Source organism: Drosophila bipectinata, chromosome 3R (assembly GCF_030179905.1).
Source record: "Drosophila bipectinata strain 14024-0381.07 chromosome 3R, DbipHiC1v2, whole genome shotgun sequence".
In the NCBI taxonomy this organism is placed as follows: domain Eukaryota; kingdom Metazoa; phylum Arthropoda; class Insecta; order Diptera; family Drosophilidae; genus Drosophila; species Drosophila bipectinata.
The window spans coordinates 692,612-717,062 of record NC_091739.1 but is presented as its reverse complement, the minus strand read 5'-3'; the positions used below and the strand labels follow the sequence as shown (position 1 = coordinate 717,062).

At 36.0% G+C, this 24,451-nt stretch overlaps 2 protein-coding genes across 4 annotated transcripts; one reads left to right on the top strand and one right to left on the bottom strand.

The window, feature by feature from the left end:
- Positions 1 to 253: 253 nt before the first annotated feature.
- Positions 254 to 22,966, bottom strand: Set1 (SET domain containing 1). Of its 3 annotated transcripts, none has more exons than XM_043212469.2 (6): positions 22,710 to 22,966; positions 22,270 to 22,641; positions 21,970 to 22,219; positions 15,400 to 19,052; positions 2,546 to 3,179; positions 254 to 2,487 (listed from the first exon to the last, which is right to left on the bottom strand). In XM_043212469.2, the coding sequence occupies exons 2-6, from the start codon at positions 22,524 to 22,526 to the stop codon at positions 2,314 to 2,316; spliced, it is 4,968 nt and encodes a 1,655-aa protein (XP_043068404.1). In that variant the 5' UTR covers positions 22,527 to 22,641; positions 22,710 to 22,966; the 3' UTR covers positions 254 to 2,313. The 3 variants fall into 3 exon arrangements, with proteins under 3 accessions (XP_043068404.1, XP_043068406.1, XP_070137292.1); XM_043212471.2 differs by having other exon boundaries at positions 22,270 to 22,466; positions 22,913 to 22,952; XM_070281191.1 differs by lacking the exon at positions 22,710 to 22,966 and having other exon boundaries at positions 22,270 to 22,466.
- Positions 22,967 to 23,715: 749 nt separating this feature from the next.
- UQCR-11 (Ubiquinol-cytochrome c reductase 11 kDa subunit) lies at positions 23,716 to 24,237 on the top strand. The gene is made up of 3 exons (XM_017251746.3): positions 23,716 to 23,797; positions 23,861 to 23,949; positions 24,011 to 24,237. The coding sequence occupies exons 2-3, from the start codon at positions 23,869 to 23,871 to the stop codon at positions 24,182 to 24,184; spliced, it is 255 nt and encodes an 84-aa protein (XP_017107235.1). The 5' UTR covers positions 23,716 to 23,797; positions 23,861 to 23,868; the 3' UTR covers positions 24,185 to 24,237.
- The last annotated feature ends 214 nt before the right edge of the window (positions 24,238 to 24,451 follow it).

The following is a 24,451-nucleotide window of genomic DNA, read 5'->3' as shown; positions in this document are numbered from 1 at the left end:
CATAATATGGGATTTGATCTACAAGGGGCATTTTAATTCCATAAAATGGCATTGAAATGATTTGTGATTGATTTTGACCCAGTTTTCTTTTTCTTAATCAGCTCAGCGGCGAAATACATAAAGAAAACACCAAAATCCAATCGGTTTGAATTAGTTTTGGCTAGCCACACTAGCTCGGTAGCCAAATAAAGAGCGATTTCGCTATCACACGTGTGACAGCGGATTTTCGTTGTCAGAGTACTAGGCTTTATTAAAAAAAAATGGTGACAATTTCAACCTTCAAAGTATGCCCCTTTAGAAGCCACACATTTGCACATCTTTCGGGCAAAGATTCTCGCCAGAAGAATTCCTTTTCCTTGGACCCAAACCAGTCCTCTGGTTGGCTAATCCGGGTCTCAAACTGGCGAACAAATGGTAATCTAATAGCGCCTAGTCAGGTGAATAAGCCGCATGGGCTTCCATGCTTCCACCAATTCCTTGGTGCCTCTTACCCGGTGTGATGCCGCGTTGTCGTCCAGAAGAATTGCTTCGTTCTGCCTTTTTGCGTATTTTATGCGTTTTTGGAGCACATTTTCTTTCAGTTCTTCCAATTGTTGCTGGAAGCGTTTGCCATCAACGGTTTCACCCGTTTTTAGGAGCTCATACCAATTCGTTTGGGGTTTTGAAAACAGATCCACTTTTCATCCCGTGACAATGCAAAGCAAAAACGACTTCCTTCCGGCTGATATAGTCAGCCGATCCTAATGAAATTTGGTAGGTTGGATCAACTGACCAAAAATAGAATCTGTATTAAATTCCAGCTTTCTATCTACAAAAACACGAAAGTTGGGTCATTTCCGATCGTTCAGTTATATGGCAGCTATAAGATATAGTCGGCCGATCTTTATGAAATTTGGCATGACGTAATGTTTTGCCAAAAATAGCTCTCATGTCAAATTTGAACTCTCTAACTCTAAAAACACCAAAATTATACCATTTCCGATCAATCAGTTATATGGCAGCTATAGGATATAGTCGGCCGATCCGGGCCGTTCCGACTTATATACTGCGTGCAAAGGAAAGAAGGGTGTGTGCAAAGTTTCAAGACGATAGCTTTAAAACTGAGAGACTAGTTCGCGTAGAAACGGACAGACAGACAGACGGACAGACGGACAGACGGACATGCTCATATCAACTCAGGAGGTGATCCTGATCAAGAATATATACACTTTATAGGGTCGGAGATGTCTCCTTCACTGCGTTGCACACTTTTGACCAAAATTATAATACTCTCTGCAAGGGTATAAAAAACGGTGTGAAAAAAGGAAGAAGAAATTTGTGCCTCCTAGATTTTGCCGGTACTCTAACGACGAAAATGGCTGTCAAATTGAATGGCGTTGCCGGATCAAAATAGTAAACAGCTGATCTCGGGGTGTAAAAATAATTCATTTTTTTCATTTGATTTATTTTGACACCCCAAACCATGATATATTATATATAACCATGTATAATTGTATCATGCCCCAAACATGGAGCGAAAATTGAAAGAGAAATATTAGAGAGAGAGAAAGAAAACAGCTGTTCAGTATTACCCTTTTCCTTAATTTTGTTAGTCACACTAGCTCGGTAGCCAAATAAAGAGCGATTTCGCTATCACACGAGTTACAGCGGATTTCCGTCGTCAGAGTACTAGGCTTTAACTTTTTTCCTATGTCTTTGAGGCGTCTTCCAACGGTGCTTTGGTCAACATTCAATTGTTCTACTAGTTGTTCTTGTGTTTGACCATCGTCCTGAAACTTTTTTAGTGGTCTGCCACGCTCTTCATTCTCATTCACCGCTCCGGAATTTTTTAAACCAGGCTTGGCAACTTCTAATGCTTAGGGCATGCACACCATAAGCTTCCACAAGCATTTTTTTGGCTTTCACAGCAATTTTGCTTTAAAAAAAAAGCAACGATGTCCGCGAATCGTTGATTGTGGGTATAAAACTCGACATTTTGCTATTGGAAAAAAACTCGCAAATAACCTTTGAGCAGTGTTGCCAGATTTCAAAAGATGCTAAAAAAAAAATGTTAACCAAAAATATATCGCAGTTTCATATGCATAGACCTGGTCGAAATGTAAAATGCAAGCACAGTTCCAACCATTTTTGTTGACTGTTAAACTTAGTATTTGGCGTTTTAGACTTATTTTGAAATATCCCAAATTCTAATAAATTTAATGATTTATAGATATTTTTGTTTTATATTTACATAAGGTTTTTTTTTAAATTCTAAGTGATTTAAATTCACACATTTCGACAACACCTAACACGTACTAATATTAATAAAAAGCTTCAATTAAGGGTGCCACGGCAACCTTGCGCGGCACATAGACACGGAATCTTTTCATCCTCCAAAGGGAATTTATAGTCGTATGTTATTTCCTCGTTAATACCAATGGGTTGCTTTGAATATATAACTATTTTCTTTTCAGACTCTATGGTAATAACCTTAGCATAGCAATTCGGCTGCAAAGTAAAAAAAATATATTACTTTTAACTTTTTAATAAAGATAGTACTACTTACATTGCAACTATGATTTATGAATCTCGCCAAATTGCCACATTTTGTAGCATCGATTATAGTTTCCATATCTATACGGAACAGATAGGAACTTCCGATTCCAATAGCTTCATATTTGGACTCCCTTAAATCTGCTACCACTGGGCGAATCATTTGCCCAACGTATTCAATGACCATTTCATCAGCTGCGATGGGTTCCATTGCAAATAATCCCCAGTCATGTATGGCAGATTTTGCAAACTTAAGCTGTTTCTTTCTGAATTTAAGTTGATTGAATTTTAAAAGTTCAGACTCTCCGATTAAACCAAACGCTGTTAGGAGCCGTCGCTGATTTGACCGTGCTTCTCGGGAAATTCCTTGCATTTTAGATATTAATTTATTGTGATGGTGGTTGGTAAGTGCAGTAGGATCTTCACAACGGTCTTCATTAAGCAAATCTTCAGCATTTGCTTTTGCATGATGGTACTTATGTTTAGCCTTTTCTCGAACATCCAATTTGTAAAAACCCTCTGTTCTGGCACAACCTGTTTTATGACGCATTAGATCATCTTCTTTTTTTCGTTTTTTACAGGGCGGTGGCCAAAAAGTTCGATCAGTTGTACAATGATCTACCCAATGTGTATTGTTTAAAAACATCCTTTAAAAAATGATAATATGTATAATAATTAAAAACGGGACAGGATTGGTAACTTCGGGCAAAGACAAAGTTCATATATCTTTTCAGTTAAATGGCTGTTTTTAATTTAAATTCTATTTTAATTATATTGAATAACTGCCTAACTGCCGATGCCTATGATATTTCATAATAAAATCATCAATTACACATTGCGACAAAAAAAAAGAAAAATTGGAGGAACTTTTGAAGAGACCTAGTAGGAATTGTTTATTAGGTCGAGTATAGTATAAAACCATGTTTGAAACACCCTCAAAATCTTGATTTATTTGGAAAAAAAGGTTTTCGGGACTTTTTTGCTCTTAAAAATTCCTAAACGCGTAATTTTTTTCAGTGCAACTTTACTAGCGCTCCGGAGTAAAAGTGTGTGAAAGAAAGGAATAGGCGGAATGGAAGGGCACACACTATTACTCCGGAACGCCAGCATGATTGGTCTGACTTGTTTTGGGAAAAGTGTTATAACTTCAACAATTTTCATAATTTCGAAATAAAATTGGTCTCGTTTTATTCAGAACCCATGGCTCTGACCCATTTATTAGTGGGCAAAGAAAAATTACTTATATCCAAAAATCACCGCTGCTAGAGACAACCATTTCTTTACTAAATGAAAAAAATTAAAAATTATGTATATGATTTTGTAATATTGTTCGTATTCTACTTAAATGTATTAAACTATTTTTTTGATCTCATACTTTTTTTGAGGAGGTTGTCGTGGGACAGTTTTTTATAAGTCAGTAAGTTTATATTTTTCTAGATTTTTATCATCTATAAGTATATATGGCCGCAGTTCCATACAAGCTCGACTACTGTGCAGCGCACAAAATTTTTGATTTTTCTAACTTTTCAGGCTTGCTGCCCTAAAAAAAATTCGGGTATTCGTTATTGGGTGGAAGTAAAAGAAATTATTCTATTTGTTATATTATATTTTTTAATATTTCAGCATACATTTTACATTTATTTTGGAGTTTTATTAAGTTTTAGCAGTAAAATGTTTTGTATATATATATATTTTTACGAATCATTAAATATCAAAATACTGAGATAGGAACAGGATATATTTCAGTCGGAGTCACTTAAAACGCAGATTGCTTTTAAGATTTTTGTTTTTCTGCAAGAGGCTTGTGCATGCATACTCTAACGATGTCATTAATTTAATAATATCCTTTAATATTTTGGTTCTTTAAAAAAGTCGTCGCTAGAATTTGTTATCGACATAAATACATATATATATAGTATATACTAACTGAACCGGCCACGCGTTGCTGTGGCTAAAGTTTTTGTTATATACCATAACATTATAGTAAACAATCTAAGAGGAACAATAAGAGAACATCAGTCACAAACTCCACTATTGAGAAAAAAAATTGAGAAAAACATGAATTTTCCAAATCTTAACCACAAATGCACATTGTTTGAACTTGAGATTTATTTATAGACATGGCGAAAGCTAAACGAATTGGAAACTGTAGCCTTTTAAAGGGTGGAATAGGTGGCAGCAGGACCACTTTTCCTTTTAACCCAGCCAAAATGGTTGATTCAAGAATGTTTCCGGTGATCTTTTTGATGAGCAAACGCGTACCGTTACATAATTGAGGTGGATTCAAATAACGGAGGAGAATAATAGGGGAACTAATCTTTAATCGAAGATTATGTGGTGGCATTCCAGGGATATCTAATGAATGTAAAAATTCAATCGGAAAATTTACACTTTCATTTTTATCAACAATTTACAAAATATATTTAATTAATTTTATAGCGTCAACAACACGTGGTAATTATGCTGTTACAATGTAGGTTATATGACACGTTCATAGATTTACCATAGCAGCGCCGTCTATTGATTACTTACTCAACCCAGTAAGACTTAGACATCTGTTGGAATCATTTGGAGTTAACACATAATTGTGACTGTCAAATAATAACAGACAATAAATTAGCATTTAATTAAAATTGCGATTATAATTTGAGATTTAAACTATCCTATCTCTCAAGTTAGATCGAACTGAACGTGGTGTGCGAATTTTATTATAATCGGGTAAGTGGTTAAGGAGTCCATTGAAGACAAACATTGTGACACGAGATTTATATATACATATTAAGAAGATAAGATATATAAAAGGTCCATATGTTGTATGGTTAGTGGTTACATCTAGGAATACTGGATTGAAATTTTTAATAATAACAAGAAAAGGATCATGTTTGGCTAAATTAGATTTACATAATGATAGGGTTCGGATGGACCTAATAACCTTTTTACGAACTGTAAATAATAGCGGTTCCAAGAGAAATTTGAAATCAAGCTGACCAAGAATGAGCATGTGCAGTAACTTGAGTAACCCAGCACAAGTACGAGGTAGGAGCTAGATTCTATATTTTTGCCGGTAACGATATGACGGGAGGCAATTAACAGGGCCCAGTTTAAATATATTAAAGCAAATAAAAAAAAATAACTAGCAAAATAACTAGTAAAAAGATCATCTAACTGGTAAGATCAACGTTTAATAAAATGTAATACTCTCCTTTACTTTTAATGAAATGTGTTTATTAAACTACATTTTATGTATACAAAAATTAAAAAGTAAGAAACATTTAATTACTAAAAAGCTTTGTTTGCTGAAAATCAAACACAAGATCTTATAATTAAATGTAGATAATTTTACCATTAGATCATGGTTAACATGGGACATAGAAACACAAAGACAAACGGACATGTTTATATCAACTTATTACTTACTAGTATCCTGATCAAGAAAATATGTATATACCTTATAGCAGTGGTCGGCACGCCAATACATTGATATGATTTTAACGTATTAGTGTTAGTAACGAATAGCAGAAAGTAAGCTGTGTGCATGACGTTTCACACATTTATACTGTGTGTGTGTGGCAGAGCTCGGGCAGAGAAATTTCCTATGCCCTCGGGATAGGGCCGTGCCGACCACTGCTTTATAGGGTCGAAGATATCTCTTTGACTGCTTTGCACACTTTTAAAAAAGTTTAATTTTTAGAAAATAATTTAATTAATAAATTAATAGAATTTAATAGATTTAAATTCTTCTAAAAAATTTAAGCGTGTATCAAGAATTTCCACAAAAATATCGTCAAAATGTCAATAAATCAAAGTTTTTAAGTAGGAGCTTTTCCTGAAAAAGTCTGTAAAAAATGATTAAATCTTGCGTCGGAAAATGCGTCGATATATACTTTAAAGTACAAATATATGTGTATACATACAGTCTTTGACTATCTCTCGTAGCGAGCGAACATCTTTTTTCTTCATTAGACGCTTCCCGATCGGTCTCTATTCTTATTGGACTGGCGTGGTCCTTATCTTTAATACTCTCCACCTGGCTTTTTGCAATATATTTTCAAATTCCCTGCTAAAAAAATACTTAAGGAATACAAATATTGAAGACTAAATATGGCCATAAGGGCCTCCCAACCAGGCGAAAACCGGTTTGCACCGTTTGCCATCAACCCCCCAACGAAAAAAGAAAACAACCTTAAAACTTGATAATGCATTCCCGGAACTTCCACCAACGACAGTTGACAATCCAATGTATATTACAATCGACTATTACAATCGCTTTGCTGTCCACCGTGCCTTAAAAACTATCTCCAAGAACATTGTGTCAATTTTGGACTTTTGTAATCTACTCGTGCTGGTAAAAAGACAAGCCAATGTTAAAAAATTTATAAACACTACGGATCTTACTGGTATATGCAAAATAAAATGCTATTTTCATGGGGCTGCGTTCATTAGAAATAGAAGAAATAAAATGCATCGTTGACGGAGTACTTTTACTAGGGAATAGGTTTTTCCATCTGAGGCTGCCCTCTGTTCTTAAGTTTTTTGACTATGGTTTTTGTTTTCTCCGGTGACTTTGATGCATAATAATTACTAACAAACAGCAGAAAGTAGGATGCGAGCAGGACGTTTAATACGTTCTATACTGTGTGCGAGGGGCAGAGCTCGGGTACAGAAATTTCATCTGCCCCTGAAATAGGGCCCTGCCGACCACTGCTTTAGAGAAACGAACCCAGAATCCTTTTAAACCTTTAAACCTTCCTTAGAAACCTTTTTAAAGTAGAAACTTGGTAGCTACAACACTTAAGTCATGTGAATTGCTTGCGATTTGAGAGTATTTTTAGCCAATTTATTGTCTATGCGGCTTTGATTGTGTAGCTTCAATGTATGGCCCGGTTTATATGGCAAACATCTCTGTGTTAAGTGCAAATCAAACATGTGATTCTCACAGGAATAGGTCGTGATACACTTGTGCTTCCTTTTCACTAGTGGGAGTAGTTGGCACTGATCCAGTCCCAAGCTGGATGGTTAAGGTTGTGCAAGTCGACACTTGTGAAAGTATGCAAGGCAACACTTGTTATGGTGGTGCCGGTAGACGGTGCTAGTGTTGTGACGTATTGATGATACTGACGGACGGATTAGCCATGTCCGCGTTATCCAAATAGGTGTTCACAAAGAGTGATAAAGAAGACAGAATGGTCATACAAATAACTATTCTATAAAAATTTATATCCACCAAGGTGAAGCTAACGGATAGCCATAAATCTGAATCGATAGATGAAAATACTGTTTATGCACCGGGTAGCTAGGATGCGAGCAAAGACATATTTAAGGAGCCGTCCATAAATCTCGTGACGCTCATTTTCGGGTGTTTTGACCCCCTCCCTCCCCAATGTTCACCAATTTGGCTCGGATTATATGGCAAACATCTCTGTGTTAGTGCAAATCAACCGCGTGATTCTCACAGGAATAGGTATAGGTGGAGTAGTTGGCACTGATCCTGTCGCCGGCTGGATGGTTAAGGTTGTGCCAGGCAACACTTGTGAAGGTGGTGCTGGTAGGCGGTGCCAGTGTTGTGACGTATTGATGATCCTGACGGACGAATTAGCCATGTCCGCGTTATCCAAATAGGTGTTCACAAGGGAGATCACAAAATAGAAGACGTTGTTCCGAAAAAAAAAAATATATAATATGGGCTGCTAAAACGAAAAAAAAGCGAAAGATGTTGCCTCTTGAACGTTATAAATCATTGGGGGGCAAAATCTCATTTTCCATAGCACGGTGCATAGGGTAGAAAATTCTGCCGCAGCGCTGCCGGCACACTGGCAGTGTGAGTGTGACTCTCAAATTTTTTCAGATGCTCTCTCATCTGATCCCATTTTGACTCTTTTGACAGCCAAAACTTAAAAAAAAAAAACAAGAAAGAAAAGCTAACTACTGGCGGAGCCCAAGTTTATATACCCTTGCAGTTAAAACCGTATATATATCGCAAACATCGGATATAGTTGGCCGACCCTTATGAGAATATGATAATATAACCCAATTTATTATAATAAAAAATCTAAACAGTTCACCTTCGACAGTCTAACCGATCGGTCGTGTTCTTCCGCAAGACGTCTACGTTGCGCAGCTTCAAAACAACAACACAAGCACAAAGCAAACAAAATAACGAAATCTTCTTATCTCTACTCCAACTGGAGCGACGGAAAATTTTGGCAGAATTTAAGTGGCCTTAAAGTTTGTTGACCCCACAATGCTGGACCCTCCAGACATCTGGAGAAAACACCCTCCAGACGGTATATATTTGGTTGCAACCAGAACGGACGAAGATTCCCAGCCCCTGGCTGCAATCTGCCAGTTCATTATTAAGAAGACAATCGACAATACTATTTAAGGTGAAGTTTCAAGTTGTAAGAAAACCAAAGACGGCAATTTACTGATTAAGACTAAAAATATTTATTACAAGCCGAAAAACTTAAGAAACACGTCAGTATGCCTTCCAACACTTATATGTCGATGTCCCCATTAAAATATCTGAACACCGAAGTCTTAACTCGAGTATTGGGATAATATATTCGAACGATTTGCGAGGAATTGATGAAAAAGTCATCTTGGACAACCTAAAGTCGCAAAAAGTTGAAGGAATCGAGAAAATATATAAATATATTCCCAACCGGGTTCTCAATAAAACTCCACAAAACGAAAGGGGTCTAATTAAAATCTCATTTAAGCTAACCCATCTGCCAGACTTTCTCTATATTGGCTATGAGAGAGTTGAAGTGCGTACATTTATACCGCGTCCTATGCGTTTCAACAACTGCTTTAGGTTTGGTTATACCGCAAAGTTCTGCAAAAACACACCAACTTGCGCCAACTGTGGTCTCGATGCCCACGTTAACTATGAGAACTCAGATATTTGCCAAAACAAGCCGAATTGTATAAATTGCTCCCTTAAAAAACTCCCAACATCTGACCACCATGCCCGCAATAAGGACTGTCCTGTCTTCCTGTCGAACAAGGAAGTCCAGGCCATTAAGACCCTACAAAAAGTTGACAATAGGAGAGCCTGGTCCATATACAACAGAAGACACCACGATGGATCTCTCTACTCCTCAGCAGCCAAATCCAATCTAGCCAACTCAAACCAAACGTCAACAAGGAAAACAATAAGCTATGCCCCAAATGAATTTGAAACACCAACATCCAGGAACCTCGACCCAGACGAACCTATGTCATCCAGCTCATAAACTCCCTGCTCTTCCCACACTGCTAAAAAAACCGGCAAAAATCCTTCCGCTTAACACAACGAATAGAACCAAAAGTCTTTTTAAAAATGATCCGAGCGCAATTATCACCAGATCTAAACTTAAATCCCTTGCCTCAATTGAAACTAAAACAACACAATAACAATCATAATGACCCTAAAACTTCTACAATGGAACATGAATGGATACCTGAACAATTACAACGAACTGCAAGTCCTGATTAAACGCTTTACTCCCAAAATCATTTCACTTCATGAAACCCACATAACGTACACCCAACCAATCCCTATTCCAGTTAACTACAATATTTACTACACAGCCTCGCACAGCCCGGATGGCGGCGCGGCAATTTTAATTCACAAATCTATACAGCACAAATCCATCCCTCTTCAGAGCACAGTTGACTCCATTGCATTGGAAATTCAGTCTGTAAAAAAATTTAATATAATAGCATCCTATATACCTCCTAACAAGAAATTCAACCAAATAGATCTCCATTCAATTTTACCACCAGGAAACTCCCCAAATCTAATTACAGGAGACTTCAACAGCTGGAATACCAGCTGGGGATCCCCAAAAATTAATCTGAAGGGAAGAATATTAGGAAAATTCATTCTGGATAACAACTTCATTATCCTTAACAACGGACAACCCACGCATTTCTTAACACATAGGACCTTTACACATATTGACTTGGCATTCTGTTCACCTGAACTTAAAGTATATTGCGACTTCAAAATCAGTGACTCCCTCCAAGGAAGCGATCACTTCCCAATCACCATCGAAATTTTCCCGAAAAATCAGAGAGCAAGTCAAAACTTTGTACAACGATTCGTTACTAGCAGAGCTGATTGGGAAAAATTCGAGATGCTAACTGAAGACCTGAACAATAAAATACCAATATCACTAAACATTCAATATCAAGAAAATTATTTTGCAAGTGCATACAAGAGCATTCCACACACGAGACCACCTAAGACCCACCACAATGTTCCTTGGTGGAACAAAAAACTGGAAGGTCTGAATAAGGAAAAATTTAAAGCCTGGAGAACATTCAAATGAGATATATCCAACGACAACCTCATCCATTATAAAAAAATGAACGCAAAATTCAGAAGAGAATTAAAATTTAGTAAAACAAATAGCCTATTTAAATTGACTTCGACAATCTCTCCTCAGTCCAAACCGGAAGCAATTTGGAGAAATATAAAAAAGCTCTGTGGTCTTCAAAAAGCTACACAAATACACGCTATCAAGGACAATAGCAGTAGCGATTTGCTCACCAGCTCCGAAGATATTTCTGAAGCCTTCGCAAGCTATTGGTCACTCCGTTCAGAAGACTCCCAATTCTCCAACCTTTTCATTGAAGAAAAAAATTATCTAAATACGCTAAACTTTTTATCTCCACCACACAAAACTGCAGCGTTCATGGAACAGGATATAAACTTCCTAGAGTTCTCATCGGCACTAAATAGCTTAAAGGGTCACACCCCAGGTCAAGATAAGATTAACTATGACATGATACGACACGTCGGTGAATCACTGAAAATGAGAATTATCCGCTTTTTCAACAACATTTTAAAAGCTTATATTCCTCAATCGTACAAAATCAGCACAATTATACCTATACGCAAACAAGGTGCAGACAAAACCATGACGGAATCATATAGACCTATCTCCCTCAACCCATGTTTATCTAAAACCCTTGACAAAATAATCTCAAAACGGCTATGGTGGTTTGCTACAACCAACAAGCTACTGAACAGCCGTCAACTCGGATTTAAAAAAGGGAAATCTGCAATGGATTGTCTGCTTTACGCAGACGCTCTAATTAGCAGAGCCCTCGCTGAAAAAAGACACATATCCATTATATCTCTTGACTTCGCAAAAGCATTCGAAAAAATATGTTTGCATACCATCACAAATCAACTATCAGTATGGGGCTGCGGCCCATTAATTATCAAATACGTGATGAACTTATGTCAAAAAGGAAAATAAGAGTTCGTGCCAATGATAACACCTCAAGGACACACCCACTCCACAATGGCATTCCGCAGGGATCTCCCCTCTCGGTAGTACTTTTTCTCATTGCGTTCAACAGTCTCTCAGATATAATCGACAAGCACAAGGAACTTTAACACACAGCTTATGCGGACGATTTTAACATCTTAATACCATTGAATAAAGATAAAAACATTTCAATCAACCTCTACATGCTGTTTACTGAAATCAATGAATGGTGCCAAAAATCCGGCGCAATGCTTTCAATTTCAAAATGCAAACACATCCACATTTGCCGGAAAAAACAATGTTCATGCCAGGTCTCTACACAATCCGCAATTATAAACACAGTTAACGAACTAACTATTCTAGGTCTGTCTTTTAACACAAAATACAAATTCAAACCCCACTTCAATAAATTACACAAATCACTACAGAAACCATCAAATATAATAAAATGCCTTTCCAGCGGAAAATACAACAGCCACCCCAACACCCTTGTTCAAATCGTCAAAAGCCTATGTATTTCCAAAATTGATTACGCTTTACCGATATACGGTAACTCCTCTAAGTCACTTATAAAACCAATTAAAACGTTAATTAACTCAATCTTGCGAACATCTCTGGGAGCCTTCTGCTCTACACCCACTTTCAATCTATACCTGGAATCTAACATCGAACCATTAGAAACCAGAATCGAACACTTACAAACAAAAACAATTAACACTATCATGCACGCAAACGACACACCTCTAAGAAAAATTATCCAACAGATAACCAAAAACAATACAAAAAAATATCGAACCTCAACGGTCGACCGGTGCATTTCTCGAAGTCTAAAGCTAGAACTTCCAACCTCTCTTCCTTATAAGCCTAAACCAATATTACCGCCCTGGTTTCTAGATATCAATCTAATAGATACCCGACTAAGCCGTCTAAAAAAATCTGATACAAACAAGGACATATTTGTCCAACAATTTCTAGAAATGAAACGCCAGCTCATGAGGAAGAACGTCACGCTCCTGTTCACAGACGGATCCTTGAACAAGGAAATAATTGGCTTTGCAGTAACGCGATTGCTATTCTTGAAGCCATTAAAATAGCAGTCAAGATTAGAGGGAAATTCTGCATCTGCTCAGATTCCCTATCCACATTGGAAGCAATAGCCAACATAAACAATTCCAGCTTTTATGTATCGTCAATCCGCGACCTTCTGCTTAAACATAAAAATAAAATCAAACTCCTATGGGTCCCCAGCCACGTCGGAATCAAGGGCAACGAAAATGCCGATGCAGCAACGAAAGGAGCGACCATCGCTCCACTATTTTCTACAACAAATGTTAACCGTGGAGACATCAACAACAAATTAAAATCTGAGTCCCTCAAAAAAAAAAAACTATAATCTTGCAAAAATCATCGCAGTGGTACCAAAAAATTAATCCTGAAGCAATAAGCATAGCCGGCTACAGTAAAACTGCACAGACCTCCAACCTCCCACGAAGAGAGATTACCCACGAACATCGCTTCTCACAGATACCAAACTATCAATGCCAGTTCTGCACCACGGACTCCATATCAATCTCCCATATCCTTGACGACTGCCCCGCCCTACAAACACATAGAACAAATTTTCCAAATTTTAAACTCTCGGAACTATTAATTGACCCTAATCCTGCAAACCTCCAGCTAATTCTAAACTTCCTTAAATCAGCTAACCTTTTGCATCTCATATAACTTATATGTTATTAAATTTATAAATAATTTAAGTGTAAATAACTTGTTACCACACGTGTAAATAATCATTATTTGTTATAAGTTTAATTTATAAGCAAATATATAACGCCTGTACCTAAAGTTTGCAACTTTTGAGTGCAGAGTACAATAAATAAATAAATAAAAAATTTGAAAAAAAAAGTCCTAAACTTCTATCTTCAAAAATACTAAAGTTGGTATTTCTACCAAAAACCATTTCCGACCGTTCAGTTATAGCATTTCCGATCAATCAGTGATATGACAGCTATAGGATATAGTGTGCCGAACCTTATGTTATTCGGCATGTCGTATTATTTTGCCAAAAATAGCTTTCATGTATGTCAAATTTTAACTCTCTAACCCTAAAACACCGAAGTTATACCATTTCCGATCAATCAGTTACAGGGCAGCTACAGGATTTAGTCGGCCGATCCCGGGCTTTCCGACTTATATACTGCGTGCAAAAGAAAGAAGGGTGTGTGCAAAGTTTCAAGTCGATATCTTTAAAACTGAGATACTAGTTTGCGTAGAAACAGACAGACGGACATGCTCATATCAACTCATATTACTCATATACTTTCTAGGGTCGGAGATGTCTCCTTCACTGCGTTGCACACTTTTGACCAAAATTATAATACCCTCAGCAAGGGTATAAAAATTAAAAATTGTAATAAAATTATAAATAAAAGAAATTCATAGCTCCGATGTCAACCATTCTATTTGAGATCTCAACCAAAAGTGATTTTTTGCGAGAAAAGTTTTCGACAATACAAAACCGAAATGCCTTTGTATTAGTACGAAAAAATGAGAGACTATGCGAGAGACCTTTGAAAGACAGTAGGAAAAAACGAAACATCGTTTTTGTATTTGGCCTTTGCCTATGCTGAGAGCAACACACGTATATAAAATTTAATTTCCCATATGAAAGAGCAATTCCAACAACAAAAGGAGCACCAAGAGCAATGGGGCTGGGCACCCCTGCTCTATACGAACGGTTCAAAGTCCGATGTCACAACCACCTTCGAAGTCTCGGGACTGTCACAACCACCTACCATCTTCACGGAATTTACTGCGAAAGCGGTAGCTGTCATAAAGGCAAATAATTTCGTCGTGAGCTCAAAGAAAATACATAAACTGCAGTCATAGTGTTACAACAAACTTTTCGAATTAGCCGATAAAGCCGCAAAGCTAGCCGCAGGAGCTTCGCGCCACACAGTAAACCTAGATTACAACAGGGCATCTGAAATATGAAGATATGTATGTGGAAGATATTCCTCGACATCGAAAAAGACTGGGAGTCTTTTAAACACTGGTCAACAAGAAGGACATGAAATATCAGGCGTCGTGCAACAAAAGGAAATGCTCTATTCTCATTAACCCCAATTTATCCCATAAACACATTCTCAAGGTCGAAAACCGACCTTTGAGACCATATCAAGAATCATCATTAAAATATATACTTGATACATGGATACTGGATACTGAACCACTACTATAACCCCAGAACAAACCTCTTTGGTCTTACCCCAACCTCTAATCTATTAGCTAAATTATCAACCACCAACTCAAATCCACTATACTCTTCTTAGCTCATTTATCAACCAATAACTCGAATTGATTACTCTTCTTAGACAAATGTAAAATTATACACCTAATTTTAACACACAAATATAATGCATTTACTTTTCTCGTAAATTGTTAAAAAATATATATATATATTTAAAATAAAAGCACTATCAATTGTCGAGTCAATGGCCTCAGTAGCTAGTTACTCCTCCCTTAATTATTTTTTGTATTATAAATGCGTAACTGTATAATATGTATTGTAAATAAATAAATATATTTTTTAATTATTACTTACGCGTATGGCTCCTTCTGTAAATGCTCTGAATAGCTCATATTTATATACCTTATATCTTCGGCATCAATGCCCTTCGTAAGAAAAGTGTACAAGATAACCATTTCCTCATTCTGATCACGTGCACCATACATATCATATGGAACAAAATTTATGGTTTGTCTGGCCAATTCAGCTAATGCTTTTTTAGATGAAACTAATTTGTTCTTAGAAGAAAGTGGGACTGAATCCTTCTTTTTTTTTTGCGTACGAATAGTGTCCTTTCGGGGCCTGCCGGGACCCGTTTTGGGTAGTTGACCAACACCGGCTATATTATGTCCATCTAAACTGATTTTATGAGTAGCCATATTATTGGATGTTTCATCTAATGAAATACATTGTGCATGTGGTGGCAAAGAATAACAATGTTCTAAAGCAACTTGACTAGCCTGTGAAGCCGGGCTGTGTCCACCTTCAGAAGTGGCGGGTGATTGGGTTTCTTTCGTTTCGACTTTTAAAATTTCACACGCTTGGTTAGATCCTCTTAATTCGCTATTAAACAAATTATTAGCACCGGAATTTTCAACCTTTTTCATATAATTTTCAGTTTTGATATTTTCCTCATTATTTATATGTATTTTTTTATCTGATTTAATCGCTACATCTATGTTTTTATCAATATTTGGACTAATCCTAGAAACCATTGACGTGTTTGATTTATTAAGAGAATTAAAAGTTTCAGGGTAATCTGCAATTTCGGGTTGAGAATTTTTGTTTTTCTTCTCCTGCTCCTCTAAAAATTCTCTTTCAATCTGTGCCATGTACTCTGTATTTCGCCTTCTTTTCTCCTGATACTCGCGTTCCTCGTCCGAGTCACTATAAATACGACCATAATCAAATTTGGGCTTCTCCTTGTAAAAATCTGATTTTTGCTGTATTGCCTCTTCATTATAGTCTGGTGGTGGTACAGGGGTCAGAGAACGTCGGGATTCGTCATCAAGTTTTGGTGTAGCACATTGATCAAATGTATTTTCCATGTCATCTTCGGTCAATCCAAAACTACTATCTTTGCTGATATCTTCCAGATCAGAGGGTATAGATGAAAATAATTTTTCTCGTGTCTGAGGAAGCAATCCTGCATCTCCATTATTGTCATTATCATCATCCGTATCTGAATATATATGATTTTTTCTTGATTGATTTTTTTTAGACTCGTCCGGACTTTTAACTTTTTTTTCTTCATCGGAATCAGAGTATATATTGTTAATGTTACTATATTCATTTGATTTAAATTCCGTACTTCTTCGGGTTTGAAAATTTTTTTTCTGTTGACGCATATTTTTTAGTTGCGCTTCTTCAAAACTATCATCCTCGCTGCTTCTTTCATTTTCAACACATTCATTATTTTCGTTTTCCGCTTCAGAAGATGATGAAGAGGAAGAAGAAAAAAAACTTGATGCGCTTCCTTTCCTTTTTGAATTTGTATCTGAAGGGGAAGTTTGAAGCTTAACAGTTTGGTTTAAAATCCTTCTTTTAAGATTTGAACGTGGCAAATCGGAATTTCCCATATTAGAATCCTCTTTATCCGAATCAGAACGTTGTACCATTTCCTCTTGATCACTTAGATCTCTTTCTAATGATTGTCTTTGGTTGGGAATGGGGCTAGAACGTTTTCGTAATCGTCTAAAAGATGGCAATTTAGGCATAGACGCTCTTATACCAATACTTGAAAAGGATTGAAATTCCAATATTTCCCTTTGTGAATTAAGAAATGTATTATTATCTAGCGCCTTTTCGTTATTAGAGTTATCTATAATTATGTTCGCGGTTCCTATTGATGATTCGACAGTTTCAGTTAAGGGTTTGGAACGGGCCTTTAAAGAATGTTCATCCCACCAGGCTTCGAAATTTTTAAAAGCTGTTATTTCAATCATACGCTTATTAACATCTCGTTTAAGAATCTGCTTTAGCTCATCGACAATGTAGCCTATTACTTTTTTTACTCTTTGTCTTATTTTGTCATTTTGATCGGTGAAAGCATATTGAGCATCATATGATTGAACATAAGTATCAAAATCAAATGTTCCCACTCCTGATAAATAACCAGATTGCATATAGGCAGAGTTAGAAAAATAAGGGTTATTTAAACTAGGGGTTGTATGTATATTTGAAAGATAATGTTCATAGGAAGTTGTTTGGTAATAGTATGGATTTTGGTTTGAAGTACTTTGATACATAAAAGGGGTTACCGTGGATTTTTTATTTACGTCAACGAAAGACGTTAAATTCTGCACTGTATCTTCATGAGAGGACAAAGATGATAGAGACATATTGTCGTCATTTCCATCTTTAGTATTGATAATACTGGTTTTTGATGCGGCTTTTGAAACCACAAGTTCCTCATCACTCGAGATGTCACTTGCTCCATGATGGTCTTGCAAATTTGATAGCTTTTTCTCAGCTGCTTTTCCATCGGTTGAATTGTTAGAATCCGAATAATTTTCATTGGAATTATCGGCTTTTCCTTTTTCGGTTTCAGAGTCGCTACTCTCCATTTGAAGGAAAGGTGGTGCATTTCCAAAAGTTCTTCCTTTAAATATTAAGGCAATACGAGTATCTAAATCTACATTTCCAATTTCTATGTTCGATTCAGATATTTTTTTAGATTTGTTCTCGAGATTTATGTTGTTTTCTTGGGGTGATTGAAGCCTTGTGCTGACGGATTCTAAAGATATCTGGCTATCTTTTTTATCAATTTTAAGTTCCAAATCATCCCAATTTTCTTCTTCTTCAGGGGGAGGAGGAGGAGGGGGTTGAGGCTCAAATTCAGGCTGAGGGGCTTTCCAGTTCTTTTCCTCCGACCATGTACGAACACCTTCAGTTATAGAGTAACCATAATTATTGTATCCGTAATTTAAAAGAGATAATCCCGATAATGGCGCAGTAGAATAATAATGCTGAGTTTTTGAGTTTTCAGGCTTTTCAATATCAATTTTATTATATTCATGACTTTGATATCGTTTGGTGTATTTAAACGTTGAACGATCCCTTCGATCTCTCTCTGATGAACGGTCGTGGTCTCTTCCTCGGTATTCTCTTTCTTTAGACGAATTATATCGGTAATCTCTCTTTTCTCTTGAATGATCTTTCCCATCTCGAAAATGATCTCGTTCTCTTAAGCGATAATAGTCACGTGACTTTATGTTTGAATCTCTACGATTATCACATCCAGTAAACGATATTTCTCTAGAAAATTCTGTGCTTTTATCTCTGGAGCGGTGCCTATTAAAATTTCGGCATTGCCTTGAAGTATTTAAAAACTTATCGTGATTTCCGTGTTCGCGATCATAACTTCTCTCTGATGAATGTCGACTTTGTTCTTTAAAATATCGATCTCCTTCACGTTCTCTAATACGATCCCAGTAACGATCATTGCTCCGTTCAATATCAGAATTTAAATCTGCAGGTCTGTATCCAACATTTACATTATCCAAGGTATCTTTATCTAAATTACTGTTACCAAAATCAGCTTCATGGCAGATTCCTTGTCCCTGAGGCATAGAAGACATTTTTTGACCCTTTAAAATAGAAGCTTGTTTTGTAGCGACAGGGTTAGTTATATTTTCAACGGTTTTTTTTAGTATGGCACCAAACGGATCGCAGAAAACATTTAAAATCTAAATCGTTGAATTTGGAAAAGTGGTATTTAGTATTAGAAAAAGAAACAAAAAAAATCTCAAAAAAAAAAATTCGGCTGAAGCCGAATTCGGCTTAACTGACCAAAAATATAATCTGTACCAAGTTCCAGCTTTCTATCTTCAAAAACACAAAAGTTGGGTCAATTCCGATCGTTCAGTTATATGGCAGCTATAGGATATAGTCGGCCGATCCTTATGAAATTTGGTAGGTTGGATCAACTGACCAAAAATAGAATCTGTACTACATTCTAGCTTTTAATCTTCAAAAACACGAAAGTTGGGTCATTTCCGATCGTTCAGTTATATGGCAGCTATAGAATATAGTCGGCCAAAATCGTATGTAAAATTTTAAGTCTCTAACTTTAAAAATAGCAAAGTTATACCATTTCCGATCAATCAGTTATCTGGCAGCTATAGGATATAGTCGGCCGATCCCGGTCGTTCCGACTTATATACTGCGTGCAAAGGAAAGAAGGGTGTGTGCAAAGTTTCAAGTCGATAGCTTTAAAACTGAGACTAGTTCGCGTAGAAACAGACAGACAGACGGACATGCTCATATCAACTCAGGAGGTGATCCTGATCAAGAATATATATACTTTATAGGGTCGGAGATGTCTCCTTCACTGCGTTGCATACTTTTGGAAAAAATTATAATACCCACTGCAAGGGTATAAAAATCTCAAAGGTTGAGAAAAACCACAATTAGATCGATTTTAATGAAAATAACACTCGTGTATAGTTTCTTTTAGAGCTTTTTGGTGTTAAAAACACCTTTCAAGAAAATTCTCAGGGAAACATGATTTAACTGGTTCTTCGAGCCGGATATACAGCTGTGTTCATTAAAATAGCAGTGCGATAGCAATGAAGCACAGAAAAACGGTAATTTTTGCATTTTCCTTTTCGTTAGTTGATGGCTTGATCGTTATTTTTGGAAAATGGGATATAGAGATAGGAAAAGTACCAAAATTTCATAAGATTTGCATTTTATTTGCGTTTTCTGGGCATTTTTGTTCAAAATCACAAGTTTTTGGCTGTTCATAAAAATAGCCGTTTTTCATTTTGATCCACAAAAAGCGCCGAAAACAGGAAAACCCCTATAAAAAATTCAAGATATGGTAAATTTTTTTGCCAAAATGTTATACAATGTCATTAAATATGAGGGGAAATCCGAAACACGTGGGTTCAAGCGAAAAACCACCGATATTGAGGGCCGAAGAAAAGTGCGCTTCAGCAAAGTGAATCCTTTTGCGTATTCTAGGGATGTTAAAGCGGAGCTGAAGTTACGAATCAGCGACGTCACCATTCGCCATCGATTAGTAAATGAAAAAATAAATACGCGAAGCCCCGAAAGGTGCCATTACTTGGTACAAGGCATATCCAAGCTCGATCGGAGTTTGCCAAAAGCCATTTGAACTGGCCAGTGGCGAACGAAAAGGCGCAATATTCTTTGGATATATGAGTCCAAACTGGTCTTGTTTGGTGGGACAGGCTCAAAACAGTATGCCCGACGACCCCCAAACACTGAGTACCACCAAAACCACACTCTTAAGACCGTTACGCACGGTGGCCCTAATTATTGGTATGGGCTTGTTTTTTGTACAGCGACGTGTTCCCATACATATGATTGATGGGATCATGGACCAAGACGTCTATGTCGACATACTCAAAAAAGTTGTGCTTTCTTATGCACAGAGATATGCCCTTAAAAAGGACATTCCAGCAGGGTAACGATCCAAAACATACCAGCAAATTGGCTAAGAGTTGGGTTAGTCAACAAAACATTGATCCAATGTCGTGGCCAGCACAGTCCCCCGATTTAAAATTTATGGGGGACAACAAGGGATATGTGGCAAAGAAATCCCCGACTTCAAAGCCGCAGCTTTGGCAATTTGTACAGGACGCGTGGGCCCAGATTCCCCTCAAGCGTTGCCAGGTCTTGGTGGACTCCTTGCCTCGTAGGTGTGCAGCTGTTATAGCCAATAAAGGCTTTACGACAATATATTAGTTTATATTTATCATTTTTGTTATTTGTATTAAGTTATTTTTAAGATTTGATGAATTTTTTAGTTTTTTTTTGGTAACACTGCTATTTTTATGAACACCACATTTTTTCGATATTATTTTGTTATCTATATTTTCAAAAAAAAATACAGTAATCAGACTGAAAAAAATGTTAACATAATTAAAAATAAATATATTATGTGGATGTAAGCCAAATTTGTCCCATTTTGGTGTTTATACTACGATTTTTCGATCTTAAATATCTATGTCATTAGCACTGCTATTTTCATGAACACAGCTGTATATATCACCCATTTTTTTACGTTTGCTAAAAAAAACGTATAATTTGAAGATTATTTGTGGAATGGGTATACATGTACCTTTTTAACCTAAATTTACAACGCAGATTTTGGAATTTTACTACATAAGTTTCAAAGTGACATATATTGCGTGGGTTTGCGATCGCATGTTTTTCCAATTATTATGAAAATAAAAACTCGATAAAACCTATTAATTGCTTTAATTATAAGGCTAATTAGGTGCTACCGAAAAAACAAAAAAAATGGGAAGGGCGTACAAACGTACGTTTGGGAGGGGAAATGTCCATATTTGAGTGTAGGTACGGCTTATAAGACCTATGTGCAAAGAACGACGGAAATTAGGTTTCTAATGAACAGCCAGAAGGTGCAACACATTTACGGCAAAGAGTTCCGTTAAAATTAAAAAAAATCACTGAACAATCAAAAAATTTCTTTGTACCCAAAGAGACACATTTCCAAGGTTATATAAATCCGAATAATACTTGGTCAGGTTTATAGTTAAAGAAATATATTCTTCTACAATTGTAACCAAAGTCAATGAACTTGTGAATTAGTGGAAACAACAACCAACATACCTTTCCCATAACAGATTTTTCGTGGTATTTTTCAACAAATTGTCTAGCTCCTTTTGTGCTTTCAAAAACAATTCGGGCAATACCCAAATGTTTATTTGTGATTGGATGATGGTAAATTTGGATTTCATCGAATGTCCCACATTTGTCCAACATGCTGGAGAGAAACTGCTTGTCGATATTGTCGTTAAGGTTGACAACAGTAACTTCAATAGCCGGTGGTTGACCAACATAGTCAGAGTCGATTACAAATCTGTGGGGTATTTGAAATTAAGATACATTTTTATAGAAATTACTTCATACCTAGGTATAAGAAGCATAAGTGGATCAATTGGTCTTGCACGAATACGTATGAGAGGATTTCGGGGGTCTCTTGGCGTTAATGTTGGATAAGTCGGATCTCCTGGTACAACCCCATCGTAACGATACAGTTTGGCACCACATTTTACCAATTGTGGATCCGCTAAGAGTTTAAAATTACGGTGCATTTTAGCTTGGGGCTGCAATGACAGATTATTTGTGCATGAGTGGCTGCTGTCACGATTGTCCTTCATCTGCATGACATATGAATGTGGCCATGAGTACTAGGCGCGATAAAACTTTTTATTTATCATTTCCTCAATACACAACGTTCTTATAAGACTTTTTATCTTGGCCAGGTTTTTTCAAATATACCTAAAATATTTGAACAGTTTTTAATAACATTGTCTTCGTTTAATGTAATTAATATTTTATAAGAATACTTATTCCATCCTTCAAGACTGCTTCATGCAGATTTTAAGAAAAATCTGAATTCTTTCAAATAAAGGTATTCTTTGTTTTGGTAATCATTTTACCAAACACTCTTTTTATATTTAGGGTTTTTTCTCGTTATTTGCAATTTAGGCAATGCAATGTGTATTAGTGAAACTAGTTAACAAATAAATGTAAAATATAAAACACAGACCAAAATATACGCAGAAAAACGAGGCCTTAAGATGCAATTATCGTTTATCGATTGATAATATATCGATGAGTTCTATTAAAAAATACACAAAGTGGTGAACTAATTTTTTATACGATCATATAGTTTTATACTCATATACAACCATATTGAAAAATTTCATCCATAAAGCCCGCATACAGAATAAACATTTATTTTCCAACTGCAAAAAAAAATATTTTTTTTCTACTTTCCACGAAAAAATTTTATTTATACGCTTTTATATATATAAAAATAATGTATATAAGTTTTATATAGGTTGTATTTAGGTATATATATACAAATAAGGTACACAGGTTTAATATTTTCAATTTTTTTTGAATATAGATCACTAAAACTGGATAACAAATAGATTTTTACAAAATTCAAATGTTGTAGCTACTAAATGTTATTATGTTATAAATAACAATATTATGTTAATAAATGTTATTGCACCATTAAAAAAAAAACTTAATATATATAAATATAGATTTACAATAGACAATTTTTTTTACGTTGTGTTTTTAATATTTTATGTTATTTGTATTCCGCACTGAAAGCGACTACGAGCTGCTTGATTGAAAAGCAAAATTTTTATATTTGTATAAATACTGGAGATATGCCTAGGTCTGCGGGTTAAATTCGGGAAACTAACTATGTAAAATAAGCTTCGATATATAATATATATTATAACCTTATGTTTTATCCTTAAAACTTAGAATATTTTTTAAACTTTTCCAAAAGTTTTTTAAGCGTGAAGTGTAAATATATCATTTTCAGCAGTTACGTCAGTTTAGTAATCGATACTACATTCACTAGTCTTAATATAATGCTATTGTGAATTTACATTTTGTTGCATCACTTCTTTAGGTTTGACAATTACATAAATTTTTATACTTTTTGTTAATAATTTTTATTTTGTCCCTATTGTAGCTGCAAAAATGGCGTCTTGGAAAATCTGGTTGCCTGTGGTTAAAGCTGATGAAGAAGAGGACTTGGTGGATCCACAAGCAACTCTTCGGGTAATACTTCTTAATCGTCTTGCAGAATAATAGCTAATGTTTTTGTTTCTACTTAAATCAGGAAAAATGCCAAGCCAAGGGTCATATTGAGTCTTTGTACAACAAGTACCAGGAGTGCAACGATCGCGTCAATGGACGATCTAAGACATCCGAGACCTGTATGGAAGAATTATTTGACTATGTCGCCGAATTGGATCATTGCGTTGCTCACAGTCTTTTCAACAAATTGAAATAAAAGAAAGTCTAGATTTTCTTGTTAAATTAAATGGTTGAAAAAGAACATTGAAATTATTGCGGGCTAATAATTGATTTTAAATCTAAACTTCTGAAAAAACCTTTGTTAGCTACCGTCTTTGCTGTCGTGTCCGTATTATTCGGTCTTGCAAAGTTCTCATGTTTATTTCGGTAAAGTTTACGTTGGTGGTTGGTATCGTAATTCACAGGAGGGGATGCATGTTCAGCTTTATGTGACAGCATCCCGGTATGAAAATCTATTCTATAA